General features: G+C 55.2%; 1 protein-coding gene across 5 annotated transcripts; it reads right to left on the reverse strand.

Moving 5' to 3' along the window:
• Positions 1-1,828: 1,828 nt before the first annotated feature.
• On the reverse strand, positions 1,829-27,514 carry SLC35E2B (solute carrier family 35 member E2B). Of its 5 annotated transcripts, none has more exons than XM_033114263.1 (11): positions 27,377-27,514; positions 26,243-26,400; positions 24,368-24,479; positions 14,123-14,554; positions 13,634-13,769; positions 13,035-13,162; positions 10,462-10,582; positions 9,010-9,063; positions 8,587-8,659; positions 6,429-6,574; positions 1,829-4,833 (listed from the first exon to the last, which is right to left on the reverse strand). In XM_033114263.1, the coding sequence occupies exons 4-11, from the start codon at positions 14,442-14,444 to the stop codon at positions 4,596-4,598; spliced, it is 1,218 nt and encodes a 405-aa protein (XP_032970154.1). In that variant the 5' UTR covers positions 14,445-14,554; positions 24,368-24,479; positions 26,243-26,400; positions 27,377-27,514; the 3' UTR covers positions 1,829-4,595. The 5 variants fall into 5 exon arrangements, with proteins under 5 accessions (XP_032970154.1, XP_032970153.1, XP_032970155.1 ...); XM_033114262.1 differs by lacking the exon at positions 27,377-27,514 and adding an exon at positions 26,985-27,242; XM_033114264.1 differs by lacking the exon at positions 26,243-26,400 and having other exon boundaries at positions 27,377-27,512.
• Between the last annotated feature and the right edge of the window lie 430 nt (positions 27,515-27,944).

Below are 27,944 nucleotides of genomic sequence, written 5' to 3' on the forward strand. Positions count from 1 at the left end.
TGCCGTGGGGAGCGTCGCCCCGCCCCGCTCTCCCCGAATCCCCCGCGTTTGGCCTGCGGAGCCCGGACCTCTGCGCCGCCCCTGCCGGGTCGCCGGCGCCGCACCCCCGCCGGGCCCCTTCCCTGCCGCGGACTGGCGCCCTGTGTGTGCCCCACAGCGACCTCAAAGCCGCGCGCGTGGCGCTGTTAGGTCCTCCAACGACGCTGCGGCAGAGTGGGTTTTCACATAAGAAAGAAAGGTGCCTCCTACAGCCACGTATTTGGCGCTACCTAACAAAGCAGACAACAGAAACCCACGGCTGGTGGAGCTGTTACCATGTGGTTTTAAGGCTTGTACTCAGACGACGGTTCTCCAAACTTGACTGCTTATTCAAGTTCGCCCGCGGAGCTTTTAAGGACCCCAACTCCATCGCCAGTCTCAAACCTGCTGAGGCCGACTGAATGGGAATTGAACAACCTGAATCTCAGCGAAGAGAATGGAAGATAAAGTTTCATCCACATTTATTGGACCTGAAATGGAAAATGTAGAATGACAAAAAAATTAGGGCACCAAAAAGTCGAGTGGAATTGGGATTGTTTTCCCTCTCAGAATGAAATGTTTACTTTCTGTATCCAACCTTTTATTTTGCTTCCGGAGTTCTCAGTGACAAGAAAATCTTTTTTTTCCCCCATTCCTTTCATGCTGAACACTGGTCAAGGCAAAAGCCACCCTCGATCACTTCAGTAGCACACTCACGATGAGCAAAACAACAAAGGGCATGCTGAACATTTATTTTACTTTGGCGGAACAAGAGTCAATAAATAGTGGCTATCACAGTAGCTTAATTTAGACAACAGGAGGCACCCACAGGCATAATTACACAGCATCAATTTATTATCATAGCAGAATCAACAGTGACTCACTAAATTATTAAACAACCATTTTCTAGAAAGTATTGATCTAGTCACACAAATACTGGAATAGGTGAAATACAAAACTCTAGACATTTTACACTTTGACTTCTCCACAGTTTTGTTTGGTATAGAGCAAATATTACTTGGCTCTGATGTAGATGGTCACTGATACAATTTTCAAGTTTTTCAATGGGGGAATGTCACCCAGACTGGCCGGCCATTCTCAGCGTGGAGCCCACAACCCCCTGGGCAGGTTCACACTCACATCAGTGAACAATCTAAAAACCACAAATTAGCTAAATGCTAGATTTCCTCAAACAAAAACAAAGAAAAAAGAAAAAAAACAGACAAACAGAAGACTTTGCCAGTTAGAACAGTTTCCGACTCAGTTTGGACATCTGGGCATGGATCCAGTGGCCATCACACTCAGAATCAGAGCCCTCAGGAAAACTGGAAGCAAGAACTTCAGAGACAGCAATGTGGGAGGTTTTATGCTCTGAGCTGCTGGGGGGCAGCCGACCAAGGTCTGCTCTTGGCTGCCTGGCCAGGCAGAGACAAATGGGCAGACTCATTGGGGACCTGGGACATTCTTGTTTATACACCAGGAAAAGGAAGGGGCCCCAACCCGAGCATGTACATACTTTGGAAAGAAAGCCCTTAGTACATTGTGGGTCAAAGGAAAGCAGAGAAGAGGACTTCGAACTGCAGAAAATCCTTGTTTAATTTCTCCAGCCCAGGGACACCGTGAAGAAAGTTTCAGGCCTTAGGAAGCTTATCACCTGGACAGATGTAAACAGCCACGTCTCCCCCCACCCCCCAGCCTAAATGACCATCCACGGGACAGTGGCACAATAGGAAGTGAAAGCCATTGGTTTAGGGAAAGTATGTCGAACACAAACGACAAACACAGCTCCACGTGGCTGATACTCTTAGTGTAGCACTTGTTTTTTTTTACTGTTTCTGATTCACCATGTTTATTTTTCTTCAAATTAAAGACACATTTTGGGTTGCGCAAGAGTACTCTGAGCTTTCCAAGGCAGATGATTTTAATGCTGATCTGCAGAAATTATGACTCTTGGAATTTAAAAACAAAAAGCTTTTTATGCTACTCAGTGGGGGTTTCCTTGAGCCAGAGACTTGCCATTTCTGACGCATAAGTAGATAGCCAGCCTCGAAAGCCTGATTCTAGTGTGGGCTTGTTTACAAAGGCACAGATAACCACAGATAACACAGGAGCAGCCGACCAGTGTGAGCAATGACACTCAGTATCAATGTCAGTACAAGCACATCTGCGACAGCTGAGAGCATACTATAAAAACTAGACAAAGTTAGTAAAAAACATGTCATCTCTGTACAGTCATTAAACAGATGGCCAAGCCAGGTAGCGAGTGTGGCTCTCGACACAAGGCTGTTCTGGAAATGCCCAAGAAGTGGGTGACTCGGGCGGACGGGAGACAAACGGGAGGGCAGTGGTGAAGTCAGGATGAGGGGAAGTCTCAAAAGCAGCCTTGCCCCACTTACTAATAATTTAGCAATTATTAGTTTCTGGTCCCAAAATTTAGACCAGTTTAGTGTCTGGTCCCAAAATTTAGAAAATCAAAACCAGCTGAAATTCACTTGTGAGAGGGGAGGGCCCAGGCTGCAGCTTCATTATTCCACGAGGCACAGGACCAGGAAACCCCCGACAGTTCTCAGCAACAGGCGGCTGTGTTTCCGATTGCACTTAGATGCTGAAGTCTGCAAGAAGGCCAACATGAAACTCCTGCAGCGGGCCGGCCACATGTGTGCCCCTCCTCTGCTCACATCCCAGTCAGCCGTGGGCGGCACAGCCGTGTCCTCAAGGGTGCAGGTGGGAGCCCCGTGGACGCAGGGCTTTTGCTCTCGTCTTCACAGGTCAGTGCAGCACCCCAGCACTCCAGCCACCTCCAACGAGTCCTCTTTAGTTTTGTTTTGGGGGCACAGAAAGCAGAAAAAGAAAGGGAATAGAAACCCAGGGTAAATCCCAGGAGAAACAGCTTCACAGTGAAGGCGAGCTCGTCACGCAGGTGACCACACACCTGCCTGTCCCCTGGATACAGGTCAGCTTCGTAATAAGGTTGGTTGTAGTATAAAAGGCTTCATTTTAATCCCTTGCTGTGGCAAACTTTTTCAAGTAGACAGAACTTAATGAGACTTAATTATTGCTCTTTGTTTCCAAGAGATCTGATCTCCCAAAGAGGCTCTTTTTATCTTTCCCAGTTGCGAAGCCAACCGGAAAGCGTGAACTGATGGTGGGAGCCAAAGACCCGAACCACAGGCAGGGAAATGAGACTTCAGGCAAGGGGCTCCTTGCGCCCCCTTTCTCAGCGCACTCAGTTCCAGCAGGCAGGTGGCCAGGCTGCCTTGGTCCACCGAGTGGGGCTGCGCCTGACGCGCCCAGAACTTAGCCCAGCAATGGGCAAAGGCATGGTGGGGAGGGCCTCAGAGACTGGCTGGCGGTGGACATGTCCCCATCAGAAATCCCACCAGGATGGGGGTGAGGGCTAATGTGACGAGGTCAGGAGCCTCAGCCGAGCACAGGCTCCATCACCTGCCCGTCCACTCTGGGAGGGGAGCCCGCCGCCAGCCTGTGGGTTCAGAGTGTGACATACACGCTGCATTCCAGATGCCACCTGTGCCTGCAGCTACGTTTTAAAAAACTACACTGTCATTTTCAATGCTACAGTGTAATGGAAATAGTAAACACTCCAAGCGTTCCTCCTGCTCTCACCCATTCAGGAGGAAAATCATGTCCTTGCAGTAAGACACAGGCGGTAGGGGACCCCGCCCAGCAGCTGACTCCAGAGCAAACCAGGACAGCATCCTCTGCCTGAGCTCAGCACTGCACATCTGTCCTCAGCCTCCAGGCCAGAGCCCCTCAGGAGGAGGGGGCTTAGTGGGGCAGATGCTGAAAGATGCCCCTGTCTTCCTGGAGTGACCTTTCCCTAAGTGGTAGCGGCTCTTGGCAGCCCAAGGTGGGAGAGAGGACGTTTTGGGTAGAAGGGCGGGGTGGCAAGACAGGGCCCAACACGCCGCCCTCAGCAGCAGGGGCCCCTGGTTTCTGAGCGCCTTGTGTCACTCCCTGCTGGCTGCCTGGCTCTGTGGTTTCTGGACGGGTGCGGCCTCTGTGCCCAGGAAGCGGGCACCTGGCCTCGGTCCCAGCACAGGCTCTCCCCACACACTGGAGTGGGCGGTGCCTTTGGGGCCTTCAGTGCTGGTCGGGAAGATGAGTTCTCTCCACTGTCACCGAGCAGACAGCGGCCTTGGCCCCTGGACCCAGCGCTGGCTCCACAGTTGTTCCCCATGGTTGTCACCCACAGAGGAACAGGGGCCTAACTGCAGTCGGGCCTCGTGCCCTACGAGGGCCATGTAGAGGCCGACGGGTCCCGACCCCTGATGCGCTCAGCGTGGGGCAGCAGGAGGTGCTATTCACATTTTCACATCACTGGCGATGGCTCAGCAGCAGGCAGCTCTGCCCCAGGAAGCTGGCATCTGGAGTTCCACTCGAGTTCCCGCTGGTTTTGCCTGAAAACCCCAGAGAGGGGCAGGGAGGGCTGCCTGTGCCTGGTCTCCTCACCCCAGTGACCGTGAGGGTGGGAGTTGTCCAGGGGCCGACGGCAGGGATCCCGCGTCAACGAGGACGGCAGCAGCGGGTGGCACCAGGCGCCTGCCAGGCCCCAGAGCTCAGTGGTGTGGCTTGGCCTCCTTGGGGACCCGCAGCTCAGCGCTGTCCTCCGGCGTGCGGCCGGCAGACACGGCCAGGGTCTGCATAGCCTCCCGCTGGTACTGCTTGGCCTTGTTGTAGAGCAGGACGCCGGCCGTCACCAAGACGGTGCCCACGGCCGACAGGCTGGTGATTTTGTTGCCAAAAATGATGATACTGAGCCAGATGGATAAGGCGTGCTTCGCGGTGCTGGCAACACTGCAAGACGGAGGGGCAGTGACGGCCCGGGCAGGACCGGGCAGGCCCAGGCTGGTGGCCAGCTCCAGGCTCACCAGCTCCCCGCCTCCCCCGCCCGTGGGTGGCAGGATTCCTATCAGGAAAAGTACCCGGCAGAGACAGCAGAGAGCGCTGCTGTGCTCAGCCCCATCCCCACCTTCCAGACGGATGATGAACATGTTCCCTTATTTGCTTCGGCCTGTTTTTGACTGAACCATTTATAAGTAAATGACAGACAGCAGGACATTTTACCCCTAATCGCTTCAGCTTCTAACTGAAGGGTCATCCACGTCCTTGCAGGAGCTTTGTGGCACCTGAGAAGGACAATCCCTCTGTGAAACAGCACTGTACACACTAGGAAAATGGAATTAACGCCAAATCCACCAACACGTGAGCAGTGCCATGTCTAGGGATTACGTGTCATTTAAACTTTATCTTTTGTACTTCTCTACCTTTTCCAATGTTCTATAGTGAATATTGCTCTTACAATAGAGATTATAATAGGGATTTTTTAAAGAAAGCCATTTTCTTTAACTAGAATTAGTTTCCTGTTTTTTGGATTTTTTTTGAGCCATCACTAATGATCACTGGAAAACAACTAGATGTGACAGACAGTGACCTTGGGAGAATTCAGTGACAGGAGAACATAGAAATGACGAGTGTTCCTGACAGTCCTGCAGACACTTCCCATTCAGGACCCAGGAGGGTGAGGGCCGGCCAGGCAGTGGTGCCAGTCAGAGCATGGCACCCAAGGGGCCCGCCCAGATGTGGGTACAGCCACTGGCCGGCATCTGAGCATTTGCTGCAGATTTGGGCCGACTGAAACAAGCAGGCCTGTGCGCTTCCCACCGAGTGTGAGCCCCGGGGAAGCTGCGGCCACTGCAGGTGTGGCCCCACGAGGCCTACGGGTGGCACGAAGCAATCTAGCCTACGCTGTCTTCACTCAGGAACAGTCCCTCTTCTCCAGTGACCGATGAGAGGTTAAAGAAAAAGGCCACTGACTTACACAACGTAACGTGGCCAAAGCTGCTAACTTCACCACGTGGATTTCTAGGTCTGCTGGCGACCAGCTCATTCCTTTCCATTTGTTACTGAAAACGGTCCAGTTTTGAAACTCATCCAGTTATACAAGTGAAAAGCAGCTTGCGAGGCTCAGGGCTGTGCCACCCAGTATGGGAGGCGAAGGCCCGGGTGGCCACACACACCTGGGACGTGGCCTCACCCCCACCATGTTTCAGGAGCTCTTTCCACCTGCGGCCCCCGGCCCGCCCCAGGCAGCAGACAGCTGTCCCGTCATCGCAGAAAGTTCACTGACAGCTGTTCAGACAGGACAAGACTCAAGCCATTGCTAACAATTCCTACTCTACTAGGAAGTTTCCAGAGAGCGTCTCCCTACAAATCTCTGTATTTCAGATGGCACCCACGCCAGCAGCCTGCCACCACCACGTGACCACACTCATCACTATGGTCTTCAATAGAGCACTTTGCACACAAACTCCTCTTGTAAAAACACAAGGCTTCAGGCCTGCTCTGCAAATAGCATGGGCGACTTTGTCTCCTGGGCGCTGCTGTCTTACCTGAAAGTCACAGGGGAGATTCTGCCCATAAGCGCGTACGCCGTGACGCTCTGCAGGTGGAACAGGACGCCATCCATCAGCAGCAGCAGCACCACATCCTGGGTGTAACTGAAGCTCTTCCCGCTCCTGCCGATCACCGGCAAGTCCTGGGCAGAACAGAGCAGCCCTTGCATGCCCACCTTCCTCGTGCCACCCACCCCGAAAGACAGCGCCACGCGTGCCAGTGACCTGGCAAATGCACCGGCATGGGGGAGTGCCCTGGAAACCGCCTTCTGAGGTGGCAACTGAATGGTACTGATTGAGATTCTAAACACGCCACACGTGGCCAGCGAGCACATGACAAAATGTCGGGAAAGGCAAATCAAACCAGAGACACCACCTCACCCCCATTAGGGCCCAACGACAAGAAACCCCAGAACCTAACACGTGTCGATGAGGACGTGGAGAGGATGGAAACCTGCGCGCTGCTGTGGGGATGGAAATCGGTGCAGCTGTGATGGAAAAAGGTGTGGAGGCTCCTCAGAGTTTAACACAGAGCGACCGGACGACCCAGCAACCCCACTTCTGGGTGTGTCCCCAAAAGGACTGAAAGCGGGGATCTGCACACCCATATTCATAGCAGCGTAAGTTACTCACTTGGCCCAAACGTGGAAGCAAGACAAGCGTCCACCACGAATGAGTGGACACACAATGTGTGGTGTGTTTGCACGTGGGGTATCACTCGGCCTTGACGAGGACGGTGGCACTGAGCCCGCCACAGCATGGGTGGGCCTGGAGGACACTGTGCTCCGTGAACAAGCCAGACACAGGACAGACACCTATGAGTCCACTCCTATGGGGACCTGGAAAGGCCAGGTTCACAGAGACGGGGAGGTGGCAGCTGGGTGCCGGCCTGGGGGACGGGAGGAGTTCCCACAAATCTGCCACTTGGCATAAGGATATTTTGAGTGAGAGGCACTTAGAAGACAGCAGGTGCGGGAAGGGCGCTCTGACCTCCCTTCTTGCTGGAAAGAGGTGATAAACCCCCTATGGAAGATGCCCTTCTACCCCAGGAGGCAAGGGACATTCTTAGCACGAGTCGGGAGTGAGGCCGAGGGCACTGTGTGAACAGGCCATGTCAACATGGCTCATCTTCCCTCAGAGCCCCGCTCTGCTCGGTGACGTCCCCACAACTGCCTCTCTCTACAATACAGGAAGTCCTCGCTGAACGTCCTCGAGAGGTTCTGTGACTTTTAGCGAGGCGACGTTCTCTGAGGACTCGCTGTGTGGGCACTCACATTCTGCCACTGCTTCGGGTCTCCATTCCCTCACAAGGGCTCCCGTGCCACGTACACTGTGTGCCTCTCCCCTGGTGCTCGTCTGCTGTCACTGTCATTCTCAGGCCCAGCCAGAAACCCCAGGAGGGGAGAGGTGAAGTCCTGTCCCCTGCATGGGGCTGGGGGGCCAGCGTTTAACGGGGACAGGGTTTCAGTTTGAGAGGATGAAAAGGTGCTGGTGATAGACGGTGGTGATGGCTACGCCACTGTGCAAACGGGCTTAATTATACTCAAAAATGGTCGGAATGGTAAATTTTGTTATGTGTATTTTGCCACAGTAAAAATAATTTTATATATGCATATTCTTCCAATAAACCATTCCAATTCCAGGAATGCAGCCCAAAGAAACTTCCACTGAAGGTGTGACAGAAGTTCCCTGTTATGGCGATGGGACAAGACAGCTCTCTGCCACCATACAAGACTGGGCCACCCGGACCCACTGTGTCTGTGCAGGTTTGTACCTACATCAGACCAGTGGGGCCACGTGAGTCATTTCTAGCCCCACAGACACGTCTGGGAAGGGGCTCCTCTAGGAGTGGGGCCCAGGGGCTGGGAGACACACCTTGCCTCTTGTTTCATGCACGCCTGCCCAGTTGATTGTCCTACAGTGGGATTTGAAATTATAAGCAAGCCCAAAACCCTCACACAAAAATTGCTGTGGACTGGCCTCTGGGGGCACGAACCGCCTCAGAGACCCGCGCGAGGTCTGGCTTCTACCTCCTCTCCCTTCTCCGCGGGGACACGTTGCAGACAGAATTCCACAAAGCACAGCAGCGAGCTGGAAAGTTAGCTGCTGCCTCCCAGTCACCGAGGATAAATGTGGCCGGGCACCTAAAACTCACCATGAAGAAGATCCAAGCTGGGACCAGCATGGCCACGGCTGCGGCGCTAGTGTAGAACTGCAGCTCGGCGGCCCTGCGGGGACAGGGGCACCTGAGGCTCCACTCGCAAGAGGCCAGGCTTCCACCCAGACTCACAGCGACACCCGCTGAAGGGCCCCAGTGCACTAGATGTCTATGCTTGCAGGACAAGGAGGGCCTGTGTGACAGAGCCAACCCGCACGCACGGGAAGTGGAGGGCAGCCCACCGGTCACTCCTTAGGGTGCCTCCATGAGGCAGCTGCAGACAGTGGGGTTTTCTTCCCAGTTTCAGCAGGGTACTTTAAAGGCCACCTACGCCAAAGTGAGGAAGGCGTCAGGTCCACAGGGCTGCTGAACTGCACGTGGGCAGGATGTCCTCTCAGCACAGGAAGTCACGATACTTACGAGAACCTGTACTTGTCCCCGCTGAGCAGCTTTTTGGAAAAAACATTTTGCAAACTAGAATAAGGAAAGAAAAGTTTACCCATCAGTACAGGAAGTTAGCACGGAGCCTCCACTAGACAGAGCGCGGGCATGGTTCCCAAGCAGTGAGGACGAAGGCAGCCCGTGGGGGACGGCCCTTGGCATCTGCTATGAGCCGGGCCCACACGGGTGCTTTCCAGGCATCCCTTTGCCATGAGGGCATGCCATACCTGCCTCCCTTTTATGGATTTATGCATGGGTAAACCAAGGCACTCGGAGGCTGAGTGCGGTGCCTGAAGCTGCCCCGCTCTCAGGTGTCAGAGGATCCCAAGTCCTTGCTCTGAGAACTGCACGGAACCCCACTCTGAACCAGGAGCTCCCCTAAATCAGCACCGGTCACGGGCCAGGCACCCAACATGTGGGAGCGAGTGAACAAAGTAGGAGTTTAAGCCCACAAGGAAAACACAGAGGAAACTCCCGAACGGGAAAGACAAAGTGTGGGAAACACACACACATGGCCAGTGAGAAAGATGGACCATCCTTGACTCTGGGGACCAAAGAGGCTGGCACGTCAACTATGACACTGCTCTCTGGGCTTTAGAAGCAGGGGTTGGTTTGTTTTGTGTTAATGCAAAAACCTAGGGGAGGACAACGTCAGGCAGAAACTCTTGCTTGCAACACAATGATAAAGCAGACCAATTGTTCTGGAGACACCGACAGCACAGAGCAAGAGACCTCCGGAGCCGTCCGTCCGCGGGCTCCACCTCCCTTCTAGGGATCTACACTAAGGACAGTCAGAAACTCAGATGGAGGCTGGTGTGAAAAGATGCCCCTGCAGATTTAGACAGAAGACTTGTCGTGGGAGGAGGTAGAGGGGTGGTCACAGAACTCGGGCTGCGGGAGTGGGCAGTGCAGGAAGCAGGGCTCCCAGGACGGCACGAGGTCACCACACAGGATACACATTCAATGGCGACATGACTCATGTGACTGATGTGTCTAGGGTCTGCGAGGGCAGAGGCCAACACATCAGTGTTAGCAACGGATTAAAGAAGCTGTGTTATTTGGAACCTCGGTGGTGACAGCAGTGGGAAACGCTCTGGTTCCCGTGTCATTTCCTCTTTTCTAGAAACAGGAGGCACCGGAAACGACAGCCCTGCGAGGTGCAGTGTGGACTTCAACCGGCCATTCCTGGACTGACGCACACAGCCTGGGACGTGCGGTGCATCGCTTTCTTTCACTTATCTGGCTTGTTTTTTGAGAAAAAGTTACTTCATCGGGGCACTTACTGCTTTGCTGTTAGGAAAAGGCAGCATTGGCTGTGCCTGGCTTTGAATTACGGGAAGCAGTTCTGAGTGGCTCTGGACTGAAGGACTGTAAAGGACAGTGGGCGCTGTCCCCCAGCACAGTGCGTGTCCCCACGCCCTCAGGACTCACCAGTCCATGATGTTGGTGGACAGTGCGGCTGAAAACCCCAGGATGTTGAAGCTCATCTCAGTGGCTGTGCACAGTGCCAGGCCTCCCATGACCGGGACGAGGGAGAGGTTGACCAGCAGCCCTGACAGGGATACAACACAGGAGCCTGGCTGTGACCAGTCTGTCTTGTCAGAGCTCTGGTGGCATTTTCTCCTCTCAGAAAAGCTGTGGACTTTCCCTCAAATTCAGAGCCAACACCCATCGGATTCTTTGTGCCGGAGGGAGACATAACAAAGAGCCCGCACCTGCAGGCATCTGTCCCTCTCCAGGCCAGGCCCCTCGGTGGCTCCGAGGCATGGCCGAACGCAAGCGCTGCGCCCCGAAACCCGCCTCTCCAGCACCTGAGACTCCATGAGTTCTCACTTGCAAAGGCAGGAGAGTGAATCTATTAAAGAGGGAAAACGGGGGGTGGGAGGGCAGTGCAATGTCTGGCCTGGGGAGAGGAGCTCCCACGAGGACCCACGCTGAGTTCCCTGCTCCTTGTCTCATTCTGAAATCTAATAAACCACCTTGACGTGAATGGTATGAGGGAAACATATTCTCCCTGGAAAGGGCACCAGGCGGCCTTTTGAACCTCTGCCTGGATTTCAGGGGCAGCCTCAGGTCTATTTGGAAATTCAAAGTAGATGAGGGTAGAAGCCTTCTGTATTCAGCAAAAAGGAACAAAAGCATAGCCCTCAGACCATCCACGTCAACCTCACAGGACAGCGGCCACGTCCCTGTCACAGGACAGCGCCATCCAGAGCACAGCCCAAGCTCCTCAGGTGAGCTGAGGAGTGCATGTCAGTCACTCAGCAAACCCACGGCCCCATGCGGTCGACACGTCTGCCTCACCCCCCGGACGGACCAGCTTTCTGGGCTGGGGTGCAGTCCAGGGGCAGCTCCCCCCGACTGGCTCTCACCCCTCACCCACGAGGCTGCTGTGCAGGAAGGGTACCACTCTTGGGGTCACTTCCCTGGGTGACTGTCGGCACTGAAATCTTGGCCCCTCAAGTCCTGGTGCCTCGGACGTTCTTCAATGCCTCCCAACAGATTTCTTTCTGCTAAATCTCATCACGATTTTCTGTTCTCAGTGACACAGCTTGTTTGCATCAAGCTTGTCTCACAGCTAGCTGGAAGCCCAATCACAGGGTTTCAAAGTCACGACAAATACACCCTTTTCCTGCGGCTGAACCAGGCCCACTGGGGTTGTGTTGCTCTTCACGCTTTGATTTCACTGTTTTACCATCATGAAAATGTTCACGCAGTCCCAACGACACAGCTGCAAGAAATCCAGCTGCGTCTCTGTCCCCTCCCCCAGAGGCAGGTGTGTGCCTTATTTTGAGATCGAGTCATTTTCCTAACAAATACATGTGCGTACAATAGCACCCCTAGATAACAGGTTAGTGTCATATGTATCACCCACACTTCATCTGTCTACCTGGACCAACAGGGGACATGCTGCTTTTTCAAGGGCTGGTTGGAAAACTAGGGGCGTGTGTGTCGAGTAGCTGGAAACAGAGCGCCTGTCCTAATGGCTGGAGAAGTGTGAACGCCCTGATTTGCTGGGCCTTGGGGAGGGCACAGCGGCACAGCTAAATGGCAGCGGGGGCCCCACAACTGCCCTGTCCTCGCCAAGGGCCACCTCATGCAGGCAAGGAGTTCCATCTCCCTGGCACAAGTGACGGCACCTGCGGTTACTTGATTATGGCCTTTTCCATCTAATCCTCTGACCTCCGCGTGTCCACGCAGCCCCAACACGCAGCGGTGAACACACACGTGCTGAGGTGAATGTGCCAGCCAACTGTGACCACTAGAAATGTTGCACGGAAGAGGGAAGGCCCTCGCCAGTGACAAGGAGGCAGGCAAAGGGCAGGCAGGAGGGCAGGCAGGAAGGCAGGCAGAGGGCAAGCAGAGGGCAGGCAGGAAGGCAGGCAGAGGGCAGGCAGGAGAGCAGGCAGAGGGCAGGCAGAGGGCAGGCAGGAAGGCAGGCAGAGGGCAGGCAGAGGGCAGGCAGGAGGGCAGGCAGGAGGGCAGCCAGGAAGGCAGGCAGAGGGCAGGCAAGAGGGCAGGCAGGAAGGCAGGCAGAGGGCAGGCAGGAGGGCAGGCAGAGGGCAGGCAGGAGGGCAGGCAGAGGGCAGGCAGGAGAGCAGGCAGAGGGCAGGTAGAGGGCAGGCAGGAGGGCAGGCAGAGGGCAGGCAGGAGGGCAGGCAGAAGGCAGGCAGAGGGCAGGCAGAGGGCAGGCAGAGGGCAGGCAGAAAGGCAGGCAGAGGGCAGGCAGGAGGGCAGGCAGAGGGCAGGCAGGAGGGCAGGCAGGAGGGCAGGCAGAGGGCAGGCAGGAAGGCAGGCAGAGGGCAGGCAGGAGGGCAGGCAGAGGGCAGGCAGGAGGGCAGGCAGGAGGGCAGGCAGAGGGCAGGCAGGAGGGCAGGCTGGAGGGCAGGCAGAGGGCAGGCAGGAGGGCAGGCAGAGGGCAGGCAGGAGGGCAGGCAGAGGGCAGGCAGGAGGGCAGGCAGGAAGGCAGAAGTGACCCGGGGACCCAGAGGAGGAGCGCTCACCCGTGTACTCCCCCAGGATGAGCCGGGACATGATCACAGTGAAAATGGGGGCGGAGCTCTTCACCGTCTCTGCAAATGAAACCGCCACGTTCTTCAGGCTGACCAGACCCAAGACCACTGTTGCAAACCTAGAAATAAGCCCAAAGGACCATCAGTGTGCCTCAGGGCATTTGCAGCTATCCTCCAGACTCTGCGATGGGTCAGCCCAAGCCGGTGGGCACACTGACGCCCCCTCCCTCCTGTGACGGCTTAGGTCCGGCCCTCTAGGAACCGGCCAGCCCACCTGCAAGGGTTTCGGCTGGGACAGTGTCGCCAGAGCGTCAGTCCCAGGGAGGAGGAGGCTGATTAGACTCAAACCATTATCAAATTAGTCGTATGGCTGTCTGTTCTAGGCCAGTGTGATCAAATGGATGTGGCATTAAGGTCCATAAACCAAACACATTTGTCGTCCCCAGATCTCAACAGCCCTTATAAAGTTTGCATTGAAAACACCCCACAATCACCTAATCATGACGTCAGCCAGCTGACTGCCCACTCGGCGATGGGAAAGGTAGTTGATACACAGAGTCAGACACACAAGCGAGAAGTGGCCTCCTTACCTCATCAGGCCCACGAACAGCATGGTCATGATGAAGTTGGGTGGGTAAGAAAGCCGGGTTTTGTGCTGATACAAACAGCATGGAACAAATATTTTCAGGCACCCAATAAACGTGGTGGACAACATCTGCACAGCACCTGAGGATGGAGGCGGGGCCAACCGGGCAGGGATTACTTCCTGCCTCAAGCACAGCAGACCACACACTGGTTGGTCCATAGCCCAGGGCACAATTACACGTCCCTTCAGCTACCCTCCTCCCTCCCCGGCTGCTGGCTCTTCCTGATACTGACCACAGGGAAAGTTCTGACTCCCGAGCACAGAGGCCCTGCCGGCCCTCCACAGGAAGGTGGGAGATCACCCCCCACCCCGCCCTCACCTGGGAGGTCGCCCCCCCCCCTCACCTGGGAGGTCGCCCCCCACCCCCCACCCCCGCCCTCACCTGGGAGGTCGCCCCCCCCACCCTGCCCTCACCTGGGAGGTCCTGGCTTACCTAGCATGCTGGGCTCGCCCTCCAGCAGGGACAGGATGTACTTGTTGAGGAAAAGGGTACAGAAGCTGAGGAAGAACCAAAGCGTGAGGTAGAGCAGAGCCCTCGAGCTCCACACTCCCAGGTCTGACTCGATAACAGTGGTCTCCGTGATGGTGACAGTTAGCACGCGCTCCCCGGGGTTGCTATCACTACTGGTGAAAACAATCTTCTCACTTCGGTGGCCGAACAGAGAGCCCCAGCCAAGGAGCGCCTTTCCCCGGGGCGTCTCCTCGGGGCCTGGGGCTGGCTCTGCTGGGGTCTGGGGTTTTGCTGCTGCCGACATAGTGCACGTTCTCGTCTGCAAGACACTCCAGCATGGCCACGCCGCCCTCAGGTGGCAGGACGGACACTGGGACCCGTCGGCATGGCGTCCTGCTAAGAGCAGGGGTGCAGCTGTAACAGAAAGAAAAGGAAACATATTGCTCACGCAACCTTTAATGTCCTTAAAATAACTGGAAATGCAAATGTGGAATTGTGGCCTATCAGTGCACATGTTAGCCACTGCCCTGAAAATGCATGCTGACCCCTGAGTCCCCACCAGCTCTGGCCGTCCCGCCAGAACGAAACCCCACGCAGGCCTGGCCTTGGTGCCCCGTCCACAGGCTGCTAAGGTGGGATCCAGAGGCCCCTGTCGTCGCTCTGGGACCCCTGGCCCCCAGCTTTGGAGACCCCGCCAGGCTGCTCCTCCTACAGCCAGCAGGTCAGCTTGGCCCAGACCACGGGTCTTTGCTGCCTGGTGCCTGGAGCTTTCACTGCTCTGCACCTGCCATCCACTCTGGGACTAGCCACGGCGCCGCACCCTGGGCCCGTCCCTTCGTGGACTTGGTCCTGTCACGTGTCACACCCGCTGGCTCGCCCAGGCTGGCAACCTGTTATCCAGTCTGGAGTTGTTCTTTGCGTGAGGACCGACTTGCTGCTGGCAGACACGCTGAGTTCTTACTCCACCCACCGGGCTTTAAATTTCAGCCACGGATTTTCCACTCATGGATGTTCTGTTTGGTTCCATTTCAAACTGGCCTGTTTTTCTCTCAGCATCTTGCTCTTTCCTTAGCTTCCGATTCCTTCTTGATGCCGCTCACTGCGGTCTCATAGGTCACGTCAGCGGTGGAACCTGACCCCTCGTGTTGGTTGAGTGGCCCCGGGCAGTTCCTGGTACACTGTGATCACCTCTGCAGACGCTGGCATGCAGCCACACAGGGGCCGAGGGAACACCTGCCAGGGCTGAGGGCCGCCACCGGCCGGGACCAACTTCACGCTGCTTTCCAGACAAATCCTGCAGCACCCCATGCCCCGCGGCTGTAGTTTGGCCTGTGCCCACATGTCAAGCGATCTAGGGCTTCGTCGGCAGCAGTTTCTCCCACACCACTGCCCACCCTACCTTCCCAGTGACCCCACACCTGAGTCCCCAGGGGCCCCTCAGGCCCCTCCCCGGGTCCCCCCCAGCCTCCGACAGCGACTGCTCAGATCGTGGGTCCCTCAGTGTGTGGCATCTGGGGTTTCCTTTCCTTTGGGGGAGCTCAGCCACGCATCTGAAGTGATGTCCATTGTATTCCATCCCTCACATGTGCGTGTGCGCAGTGGATGTGTTGAATGTCCAGCTGACTGCCCCCGGACTGGTCCTTGGAGCTCAGGTGGCCACCACCGCTTGTGCCCCTCCACCTGCGAGTGCTCAGTGGCCCCTCAGGCAGCCTGACCCAGACTGAACTGGTGCCGCCCACCACGCCCCTTGCTCAGCCTGGGCGGCACCAGAGGCGCTGGGAGCCCCTTCCCGCCTTCCCTAGCTCCCTGCGGCCGGTCTACCCCATCACACCACTAGCTCAGCACCATCAGCTCCCAGCAGCACCCTCATCTCTCCCCATCTACCATGTGCACCCCGACCCTCAACCCCAGGGCAGCCCCCAAAATGCACCCTAGACCGTGATGGGGACATGCCACTGCCCACGGGATAACCATGAGCTCTTCAACCCTGTGGGCCCTGACAGGCCAGGTCTCCATTCAGTGCTACTTCCTTCTTCCTCTTCACCAGCCCAAGCGCACTGTTTTGTTCGGAGTGACGGTGAGCTGAGAGCTGAGCCTCCACGAGCTCCGAGCCCCCTGCAGCCATGATGTCCAAGTCCCCTGCAGCCAGGACGCCCCGTCCTGAGCTGGGAGTGAGGTCTATGCTCTACCTCCCTTGTCCCCTGTGGGAATTGGCCTGGTGGCATGCGGAGGTCAAGTGCAGGAACCAAACCCACTGCTTAGGTGCAGGGAGAGCGAGCAGCCCACCCAGGGCCTGGCCCCAGCCGTGCCTCCTGGGCTCTTTCCTGCAGGGGCCACCCAGCAATCTGGCTGTGGGCCTGCAGCAGCAGCCCTCTGACCACCAGCCACACCCTGCCCTGCCTCCCCCGCCAACAGGACAGCACTGACACCTCCCGTGGCCCGGCCTTCTCAGGAAAGCTTCCCTCAGGCCAAATCCTAATTTTGAGGCCCCTCTCTTTGGGGGCCCTGTTAGGCATTTGTCACCTGTGTCCTACAGCCGTCACTGAGCTTTCAATTCCGAGCTTCATCACAGAGTCAGGAGCTCGTGTTCAGGGAGCCAACACGGGATCGGCAAAGAACACAGAACAAAGCTCAAGTGGCAGGCCAGGGGACAATCCCATCCCCCTCCTTCTGTAATGTCACAAAACGAAGCTCTGATTCAAACATGCGCATTTCCAGCTCACACATGGCCGAGCACCTCCCTTCTTCCCCTGGTCTTCATCTGAGAATCTCACAACATCCAGCAGCAGCAGGGCTGCCCCTCTCGCCAAGGTTGATGACATCACTCCCACCAAGAAGCCCAGTGACCATGGGTACCGTGAACAGGGACCCAACATGCCCTGGTCACATTTGCTCAGGTCAGAGGTTTAAGGGACAAGAAATCACCGTGTGACGGGGCACATATTCTCTGTTCTCTTGTGTTCTCTCTAAACAAAGACCTACCACGGGGTTCCAGACAGCCACAGTCTTTCCATCTCCTCGCTAGACAAGTCTCACGGGTAAACACCCAGACGAGTCCCACTCTGCCGACAGCTCCAGCACACACTACGGTCTGCTCACGCATTTCTGTTGGGGCTGCGCTGGCAGTGGCTCTGCTCTGCCCTCGGGCAACCTGTGTTCTCACCCTCAGTTTGGGGACCCCGACCTCCTGGCTCCCGCTCTCCTGCCCCTCTGTTCCCAAGGCCTTGAAAGCCGCAGCCCATCCTTGCCGCAGGCAAGGCCACAGAAGGAAGCAGAACCAAACTCCCAGCACCACCCAGCCTGGAGCCAGCTCGGTGCCCAGGTCCCCAGTGCTGGCTGCGTGTGCTGACACCAAGATGCAAGCAAACAGAGCCGGTGAGCTCAGGCACTCACGTACTGCCTGGACATCAGAGTATTCTAGCTTCTCGGCTGCTTCTCCAGTGCGGCTATGCAGAGAGCCACAAAACCAGGCCACCCACAGAAGGGCCACAGTCACTGTCCCCAGGTTGAAAACACCCACTCCAGATTGAAATGGTCAGGATGTGACCTTTACAAGTGACTGCAAGTGACAGGGAACAAGGAAAGAAGAGAAAAATCAACCAAGCGCTGGGCAGAGGCCGACCTCAGTACCAGCCACTGGTTCCCGGGTGGAAGCCCTGCAAACCCTCACAAAGCCCACTCTCGGGCGGGTTTAATGCAGCATTTTTCGGTGGTAGCAAACACAACCCAAATTCTATTAACAGGAAAACAATAACTGTTTGGGAATGACGCCTACTGCGCACGTGCCGGCAGCTTAGGCGCAAACCATCAGAGCTCTGTGACACGAGCAAGACACAACGGAGTGGCAGAAGGAACACAGTCTGGCCCCACAAAACGCTGCCAAGTGCGCCCAAACACTACAGGCTGCTTAAAAACACAAGTGAGAAAGTTCTGGGAAAAAGTGAAGAACAGGGAACAGGGGCAGGACAAGAACCCTTGCAAAGTACGCGGCACGCACGTGGACAGGCATCCTGTTATTTCCCACAGTCCCGCTGGCTCAAGGTTCATACACGGAGAAGGGTTCTGTCCACCCTCAGAAACAGCACCACCAGGTCCTCGTGGCCGTCCTCAAGCTGCAGGGGCCCGGCATCCATGACTGCTGCCTGTTCAGGGCAGAGCCCGCTGTCAGAGCCAGACTGCTACTGTTATTGTGGATGCGGTTTCCCTGGACCAGCTGCCCTGGGGAGAGGGGAGGGGAGCCGGGCAGCTGGCACTCTCTCCCGCAGGTCTGATCGCCTGCCCTGCCCTTGCCGCCCTCCCCTTGCCCCGAAGCCATTTATTTTTTTCTCTTTTTTTTTTGGGGGGTGGAGGGGAACAGGACTTTATTGGGGAACAGTGTGTACTTCCAGGACTTTTTTCCAAGTCAAGTTGTTGTCCTTTCAATCTTAGTTGTGGAGGGTGCCATTCAGCTTCAAGTTGTTGTCCTTTCAGTCTTAATTGTGGAGGGTGCAGCTCAGCTCCAGGTCCAATTGCCGTTGTTAGTAGCAGGGGGCGCAGCCCACCATCCCTTGTGGGAGTCGAACAGGCAACCTTGTGGTTGAGAGGACGCGCTCCAACCAACTGAGCCATCTGGGAGGCAGCTCAGCTCAAGGTGCCGTGTTCAATCTTAGTTGCAGGGGGCGGAGCCCACCATCCCTTGCAGGACTCGAGGAATTGAACTAGCAACCTTGTGGTTGAGAGCCCACTGGCCCGTGTGGGAATAGAACCGGCAGCCTTCGGAGTTAGGAGCACGGAGCTCTAACCGCCTGAGCCACCGGGCCGGCCCCCAGAAGCCATTTCTCAATGAGCGCTTCCCCCGAACCCCGTGGCTTCGCTGACCACGGCCATGATGGCTGGAGTTGTAGGTGGGCGGAATGTCCCCTCCTCCACACGCAGTGACCAACACGGCCATCCCCCCGCGTCCAGAGCGGGGCCCAGAGAGCCCAGGACAGACACTCACCTTCCTGTCACAATCTTTTCATGACACTTGAATCTCCACAAACAGCCCACCCGGCCCAGGGACGATGTGACAACTGAGAGAAAGGCCACATGTAGGGATGGGCTGGCCCCGCTGGTCTCTGCGTCCAGCCATGGTGACTGCTGTTCCCCAGCAGCTGAGGGGACAGGAGCCCCTAGTCACATGGCTTCCGTTTTGCGTCCAAGTGCCTCTGGAGTCCCAGTGAGGGCCCTGAACGTCTTAAAAAATGAAAGGAGATGTTGGCCACATCCTCTCCTTCCTGTCAAGACACTAAACCACAGGTGGGGGAGAGAGGAGAAGGATGGACGGCAAAGCCGGAGAGCTGAGGACACTCTAGACCCTGCAGCGGCTCCCAGGGCATGTAGGGGGGGGAACTCTGGAGGAAACGCTGCTGGATACGGAGACCTGCAGCCGAGAGCCTGCAGGGATGAGAGGCGGCCAGGCTGCTCCCCTCCAGGCAGGAGACCAGAAGAATCATCTCTGGGGAAATCGACAGGCAAAGGGCAGAGCTTGAGTAAGGAAATGGGGGCCACAGGAAGAGGCCCTGACAGAGAACGCAGCCAAGCGCCTCCAGTGCCCACCGGGAGGTGAACAAAGACAGGAAAGCAGAGAAAGGAAGCCAGGAGGAGGAAAGCAGGTCTGAGCCCCTGGGAGATGCTATTTACAAACAACCAGAAAGGGCCCTGGAAATCACGGCAGGACAACAGAGGCCAGACTCATCAGGGGCTGACGAGCTCCCAGGAAGTTCTAACCAGGGCTGGGATAAGACATGGGGGGCTCTGAGGACCCCCCAACAAGCAGACGGGGAGCTCGAGGTGACAGACAGAGAGCGAGCCTGAAGCAACCAGGAGGATGTGGGCTCCTGTTTCGAGTGACTGCACAGAGGCTGCAGTGGCACCAGCAGCGGGCCCCAGCCACCCACTCTTGAGAAAATTGCCGGTCCTCCGGCAATTCAGGCCTGAGGACCTTCGCAGACAAAGATCAGGGGATGAGAGTCAAAGATGACCCCACTTTGAGGCGGCCAGTGGGGGAGGAGCAGCCGCTCAGGGAGTGACAGACAGAGCCGAGGATGGAGGGTGCTAAAGCTCTGAGAGGCACAGGACACAGTGTGATACACGCAAGCCACAGAAACGTCAGGGACGCAAGGTGGGGCATCCAGAGATGAAACACAATTGCTGAAAAACCCAGCGATGCACCTGTGCAGTCAAACTACTTCTCTACAAGTGTCACCTGATTACAAAGGGAAAAGCATGACTTTACCCAGGAGACATCACTTTAACCAAGACATCAAGGGAGAAAGCAGCGGACGTGGGACAGATGTCACGTTCTCCCTGATCAGATGCACTGGAAAGAGCTTGTCACTGCTGCGGGTTTCCTGCCGCAGACGCATGACCGCCAGTCTGATCGTGAGAAATGTCAGACAAATCCAAAGAGTGCAGGTCACTGAGGTCAGGGTTGGAGGAGACGCGGGACCCAGATGGGACCACAGACTAGAACAGGGACTCGAATGCGACAGGGGCCAAAGCTGAATACGGTCTGTAGGTCAGTAAGAGCCCTGCGTCGATGTTAATTTCCCCGTTTAGGTCACTGTAAGATTATGGGACTCGGGGAAGCGGGGAGAGGCAGTACTTTACACGTAAACCCTTTGTGCACCTTTTTCTGTAAGGCTAAAAGTTTCTCAAAACAAAAAGTTTGAAAAAGTTTTAACTGAAAAACAACTCAACTGACAGGTTAAATAGAAAAGATAGAGCTGAAAAAAACACCCGAGGGAATGATCTAGAATGCAGCATAGAGACATAGAATTAAAATATTAGAGACATAAACCAAAGTATGGAGGTAATCATGAGAATAAAAGATCCAGCAGGGAAAAACAGAGAAGACAGGCTGTATGAGGAGGTAGAGAAGGCAACATTTTAGGAACTGATAGAATTATGAGTTTTGGAATCACAACAAATCCTAAGTAGAATAAATAAAAAGAAACCCACACGAAGACACATTATGATGAAGCCACAGAAGATCAAAGGCAAGATCTTGGCACATCCAGGCAGAAAGTACACGTCACCCACAACTCAGCAGTATGAAAGGTGCACTGAGGACAGAAATACAGGGTGGGCTGGAGCCAGACAGGGAGACTGTGGCAAGGGGAGGGGCGGGAGGAGGAGGGAGGCCGCGGACAGTTCCCAGATGCATGTCATTAAACAGTGGTGACTTCTGGAACCAAGTCAATGTTGCACATGCTTCAAAAACAAAAATAGTTAAATCAACCAAATCTCTGGAAACAAATACCTCCAAAATGCAATATATGAATTAAGACAGAATTATATGACCCAAACCACAGATCCAATGAGCAACAGTCACACTGAAGAAAAGAACCAACCCAAGTAACTTCTGAACATAATGCTTAGAATTTACATGCTTAGAGTAAAGATAGAATGAACTCTAAACAATACTGAACTCTAAGTGATAGGCTTTTTTACTGGGTTAGGATTGAGCAAATAAGTAAGTATATTGTAGATAACTGGAGTGAGATCTCTACTGTTCATGAAGACAGTGAGAATATAGAAAGTGTAGAAAGAGTCTGTGGTGTTAGACTGAATGGAGGTATCTGGTGTCAGAGCTCATGGGTTTGGATGGATGGGTGGATGGTGGATGGATGGATGGATGGATGGTACATGGATGGATAGATGGTGGATGGATAGACAGATGAAGAATGGATGATGGATGGATGGATGGATGAAGCATGGATGGATGATGGAGAATGGATGGATGGTGGATGGACGGAGGATGGATGGTGGGTTCATGATGGATGGATGGAGGATGGATGACAGATTATGGATGGTGATGGATGGATGGAAGATGGATGGATGGAGGATGGATGGTGTGTTCATGGATGGATGGATGGAGGTTGGATAGATGAGTGGATGGATGGAGGATGGATAGATGTATGTACAGTTGAATGGATGGACAGAGGCCCCCTGAGTCTTTCTCAAACAGGTTGGTGATGACATCGCTAAAGCAACTGGTGGTTGGAAGGGTCTGAAGATGACAGTGAAACTGACAATTCAGTACAGAAGGCCCAGATTGAGGTGGTACCTTCTGCCTCTGCTTCTGATCGTGAAAGCCCTCAGAGAACTGCCAAGAGACAGAAAGAAGCAAAAAACAGTAAGCACAGTGGAAATACCACTTTTTATGAGATTGTCAACATTGCCTGACAGATGCGGCACCGATCTTTAGCTAGAGAACTGTCTGGAACCACTAAAGACATCTTAGGCACTGCCCGGCCTGTGGGCTGCAATGCTGATGGCCATCACCCTCGTGACATCACAGGTGACATGAACAGCGGTGCCGTGGGAGGCCAGCTACCTAAGACTGCAAAAGAGTGTATCTCAATGAAAGATCATTTGACAACCAGAGAGAGAGAGAGAGAGAAAAGAAAACATGAACAAAACAGACTACACGGGCTAAATTAAGACCTTTTGTTTCATCACAATACATCACAAAGTCAAATGACAAGTGACAATCGGGGAGAAGACAGTTACAACATGACAAAGGATTACTATTAAGAACATATAAACAATTCCTACAACTCGACAGGGAATACACTGTAGTTGAAAACACATGCCACAGAAGGGTTTCTAAATGGCCAATAAGCACACGGAGGGGTGTGTTTCAACTATCTACTGCCATATGTAATAACAAATTACTCCATACTTGGCAGCTGAAAACAAAAAACATTCACGATCCCAGTTTCTGAGCGTCAGGAGTCAGGGAACGACTCTGCTGGGTGGACCTGGCTCAGGGTCTCTCAAGAAGTCACCCTCCTGACAGCGGCAGGGGCTGAGACCTCATCTGAAGGCTCCACGGGGCTGGAGGACCTGCTAGGCTCAGTCACATGGTTGTTGTCATTCATTACTCGGTTCCTTGTTGGTGTCAGTGAAGGGCGTCCCTCATTCCCTTACCCGACATGGGCCTCTCTACAGGGCCACTCACAACCTGGCACGTGGCATACGTCAGTATGAGGGGCCCAAAGCATCAGCACCCAAGAAGGATGTGAGTCTTTCTGCAACCTCATCTCAAGTGGCCTCCCCCCACGTCTGCTGTATGGCATCCATTAGAAGCCAGTGCGAGGGTCCAGCCTGCCTTCAAGTGAAGGGGATTACAGAGGTCGTGACCTCCTGGAGGCGGGATCATGGCGTCCTCTTAGAGGAGCCAAACACAGACACTCAACCTCATTAATAGTCAGGGGAACAGAAAGTAAACCACAGTGCGGTGACATTTTACACCTCCGCAGTGGCAAAAATTGGAGGTCTGACAGTGCCCAGGGCAGCTGGATAGCTCTCTGGATACATCGCTAATGGGAGAGTATACCTGTGAAAGCACTTTTACAAGCAATTTGGCTCGATCTTGGAAATGCGAAAATGAATTAAAAAAAGCTCACCAAACGGAGTCGGAAAGCCTGAAGGGGACGCTCTGACACACACACACACCACTCTCCCAGCTTACTTCACACATCCCAGCAGGAGGAAGGTTTTCTCATCACCCAGCAACAACCCAGCCACCGAGAAGCCACAGCTGCTCAGCTTATGAAAAGCCACTACAACCCAAACCCTCACTCTCCTCCAATTATCTTTCATTCAAAATAGCCCCTCCCAACGTCCTTGTCCTCTACACCAGGACCCCTTCCCATTGTTCTTCTGGCATGCCTGTGGTTCACCATTGTCTGCATGTCCTGAATTACAATTCCTCTGCTATTCCCAAATAAACTCATTTTGCTGGTAAAATAACTGGCTATTTCATTTTTAAGGTTGACAAAAGGTAAACATCTGTATACCTTTACAAAACCACAATTCCATCCTAAAGAATTTCCCCCAGAAAGTCACATTTGTGTGCATTGAAGACGCATGCTGCAATGTCCAAAGAACCAATCATCACAACTGGGGTGACCCAGCCGTCTCCCGACAGGAGAGAAACCACATAAAGTGGGATTTTTCTCACAATGCAACACTGGACAGCAGTAAAAATAAGTAACAAACAGGAATACACAAACAGGTCTTTTCAACATGGATGGTTGATCGAATGAAATCAATGTTTATCATAGGTAATCAGCCTGGAGCTTAAATCGTGAACAGAACACCCACTCTGGGATGCAATGAAGACCCTCAGGGGCTGTGCTGGACATCAAGGGAGGAGCTGGGGGTCAACTGGTCCTGAGCTCAGAGGGTCCTACTCACCGAGGTCCTGGCCAGAATCACGACTGCCTTCCCGGGCTCCAGCTCATTCCACAGCCAGTTCTTTCTCAGCCCACGTGATTCAAGTTGCTTTCAGTGAGAAGCAATTCTGGTCCTGCAAGAGACTGAAGGTCAGCTGCCCTAATCTGACAAGGAAATATTGACTTTAAGAGCCAATAATTGACCTTACCTGAGTCTCTGCCTGGAAATGGGACAGAGAGGGCTGGATGTGGAGCACAGGAACACTGGCTACCCGCCAGGTCCCTGGTAAGAACAGTCTAAATTCTCTCCCTCTTGGATGATGGCATAAACAACTAAATCATCACCCTTGCGGTCCAGCACGGAATGGGTGGCTAATGAGCCACGTTTGCTAAGCCAGGGGTTGGCTTTTATCTTTTGTCCTGCCTGGAGCCATCCTCAGAAGAATGTAAGACCAACAGGAAATCCGGTGTACTGAAATGTGGTGACACATTGCAAGACAAATGTGTGACATTTTTACATTTGAGTGCTACACCGCATAACGTGGCCTCAAGGGGGCCCAGCCTCCCCCCCAACCTTGCAGAGAGGGGCTCAGGACCAGCTGGGAAGGCGCCTAGGCTCTAAACCCTAAACCCCCCGACAAAGCCAGCCTGGCTGCTAGTGCAACTGAGACACTCATCATCCATCACGGGAGGCCAGTTCAGCTGGAGGGCCATTTGCCCCATCCAACTGTGCAGGTCCTAGTGCTCGGTCCTCCGCCTGAGGTTAAGAACCTCGGTTCTAGGACAAGGAACTCCACATGTTCTCAGATGCCTGATGAGCAATTAGATTGCTTTAAACTGCTAGCGGGCATCTTAGCTAAAACGTACTGGAAGCCTAGACGTTACCCCCTGCAGTTCAGAAATCCCACCTCTGGGAATTCCTAAAGAAACAATCTGACAAAGGTCCATGCTTGTACATAGGACATTCTGCTTTGTTTTTAAGCCTGAGAAACTGGACAACATCCAAGGGTCCACTGAGGGATTTGTAATAAACTCTGGCATGGTGCCCTACGAGTTTTAACAAAAATGTATTTGTCATAGATTAAGTTGAGAACAGAGTTATAAAACCTTGTACAATATGCTCCGATGTAAAATGTACAAATGGTTCAGAACATACGCAAGTCACCAACTGTGGTCACTAGGGAGTGAAATCACAGATCCATTAAAATTTGGGTTTTTTGCTTCTCTCCAATTTCTAATTTGTCTGCACTGAATATAGGTTTCTTTAATGTAAAAGCCTTCCAATGCCCTCCTAATGTCGCTTTTTAATGCTGAGTTTCATTCTGCTTTAAAACTTTACTTGCAAGTTTAAATACTTTCAGTGAAGTACAGCACTCCATTTAAAAAAAAAAAAAAGGTTAAAAAGCCACTAAACAGGGACTCCGCCTCTAAATGGAAGGGTTTTTATTTGCCATAGCAGTAGAGAGCCAAGTGCTGAAAGCCGTCAGAGCCCCAGTACTGCGCGGGGGGATTGCCTGGACACCCACAGGCCCAGACCCAGTGAAGGAAGTCCAGATGCAGTTCTGCTCTGGGCCCGCCTGGGAGTCACCACCCCCCCCAACTCAGCAAGAAACCAAGGTCCGATAGAACCAACATTTGGTAGGGCGGCAGCCATTCTTTAATTTCCAGTTTTACAGAATCCTGGGCAGAAACTGCAATGAATTCGTGGGCGATCATGCCCTCTGGCTTTGGAGCGGGAAGTCTTCACCTGGTTCTTTCGCAGACGGTTGCACCACCCCAGGGCCGTGCCCACCTGGAAGGCTCCTGAGTGCCGCGGTTTAAAAAGCACTAACCCCCGAGACTGTGAACCGCCCCGTTCCCCGGTACCCCAATCCCTGGCGCCCCCGCCCGGCCCTACCTGTATCTCCCGCACTGCGTGGCCCGCGGGCCTCAGGAGGAACCGAGCGCGGAGCGGAAGGCTGGCACCACCCGACCCCGCAGCGCGCCTTCCGCGTCCAGAGCCGAGGTGTCTCTCATCCAAACGGACTAGTGCCCTGTGGCCCACGCGGTCGGCGCCTGCGAAGCGGGTGCTAAAGGTGGGACGGCCCTTCCACAAGGTAAAAGGTACACGAAAAAGGGCGGAACGGGGCGTGATGGAGAACCAAGGGCGACCCGGCTTCAGCCTCAAGGGCCTCTGGGAGGGGACACCTCGGGAGAAAAGGGTCACGGCGAGGGCAAGGGCCCTGGGGTGGGCCGCCTGGTACGCTGGGGAAAGGATGGAGTCCGGGGGGCTGTGGCTGGGAACGCGCCCGCGCAGTAGACTTTGGTCCCGATGGCCATGGGCGACCATCGGAGGCAACCGTTGTTTTATTCAGCGTTTTCCGCGTCAATAGGTCACCCAGCCTTAGAGAAACGACCCACACTGGACGCAACACGGAATCTGCTCCCGATGGGAGCCAGGAAGCTATTGGACTCGGGCTTCTTCCAGGGGCCGGAGCGGCATCCCCACGCCCCCGGAGGCGCCATCACCCCCGGAAAACGCGGCCGGGCCGGAAGACCTCCGCGCCCGAGGCCAGGCCCGCTCGAGGGAAGATGCCTCCGCCCTGAGCGCGCAAAGCAGGGAGGCTCTGCGGCGGCGTCTCGGGGGCCCCGCCACCCACCGATCGGAGGGGCCACGGAATGACAGCCAGCGCGAGCTCTTTGTGCGCATCGGGAGGCGCCCGGGCCTCCGCCTGAGGGCACCGATGGCGGCCTGGCCACTCGCTCTCGCTCACGGGGAGCCCACTCCGGGCGCCCCGCCCCGCCAGCCGGTCTGGGAAGCGGGCCACGGGACTCCGGGGGGGCTGCGGGGGCTGCCTCCTTCACCAGGGGCGCCCCCGCCCCACGTCGGGGCCTTAAGGGCGCGCGGCATTTAAGGTGGGCCGGAACCAAGTGGAAGGGGCCGCATCGCGAACGCCAAAAGGCCCCAAGCAGACCCTCCGACTCGAGTGGAGCCGTGGACGGCCGCTTCCTCCGCAAAGAAGGCGGCGGGGTTGGGCGGACAGCGCCTCACCGTGGGGCGGCCAACATCCCTCTGCCCAGCTCCGCGCGGCCCGGGCCGGGGGCCTGGGAAGCCGCAGCCGGAAGTGCTCGCATCCGGACCGGAAGAGCCGCGCCGGAAGCCCAACGCGGCGCTTCACCCGCACGCGGGACCTGCTCCTCAGCGCCCTGGCTACCTGGGCTTCCCGCCCACGCCGTGGAGCCAGGGGCAGGGACGCGCTGCTGGGCGTCCGCACCGCAACGGCCGCTCCAGTCCGGGTCCGGACCGCACCACTGCGGCCCAGGCGGGGGTGGTGCTGCTGGACGTCGGCGCCCCCGCGGCCGCCCGTTGTCAGAGTCCGGACCGTACCACTGCGGCCCAGGCGGGGGGTGGCCCGTTGTCACCGTCCGGACTGTACCACCGCGGCCCAGGCGGGGGTGGTGGTGCTGAGATGGCGCCCCACAATGGTTGTCCCCTTGGCACCCTCCAGAACGTACCCCCATCCCAGGTGGGGGTCAGGCCAGTAGGCCGAAGCGTCTGCCTCTAATCCCCGACGCACTGCTGAGTTTTGCTTTCGTGCTTTCAAGGGACAGCAAATCCA

This window comes from Rhinolophus ferrumequinum, chromosome 9 (assembly GCF_004115265.2).
Source record: "Rhinolophus ferrumequinum isolate MPI-CBG mRhiFer1 chromosome 9, mRhiFer1_v1.p, whole genome shotgun sequence".
NCBI classification, from domain to species: domain Eukaryota; kingdom Metazoa; phylum Chordata; class Mammalia; order Chiroptera; family Rhinolophidae; genus Rhinolophus; species Rhinolophus ferrumequinum.

Excerpts from the sequence above, each read along its gene's own strand:
- SLC35E2B (XM_033114263.1), bottom strand. The coding sequence starts at position 14,444 with ATGTCGGCAGCAGCAAAACCCCAGACCCCAGCAGAGCCAGCCCCAGGC. Across the intron at positions 13,770-14,122 it reads GGGCGAGCCCAGCATGCTAG|GTGCTGTGCAGATGTTGTCC; the intron begins GTAAGCCAGGAC and ends CTCCATCCTCAG. Across the intron at positions 13,163-13,633 it reads CTGTTCGTGGGCCTGATGAG|GTTTGCAACAGTGGTCTTGG; the intron begins GTAAGGAGGCCA and ends GCTTATTTCTAG.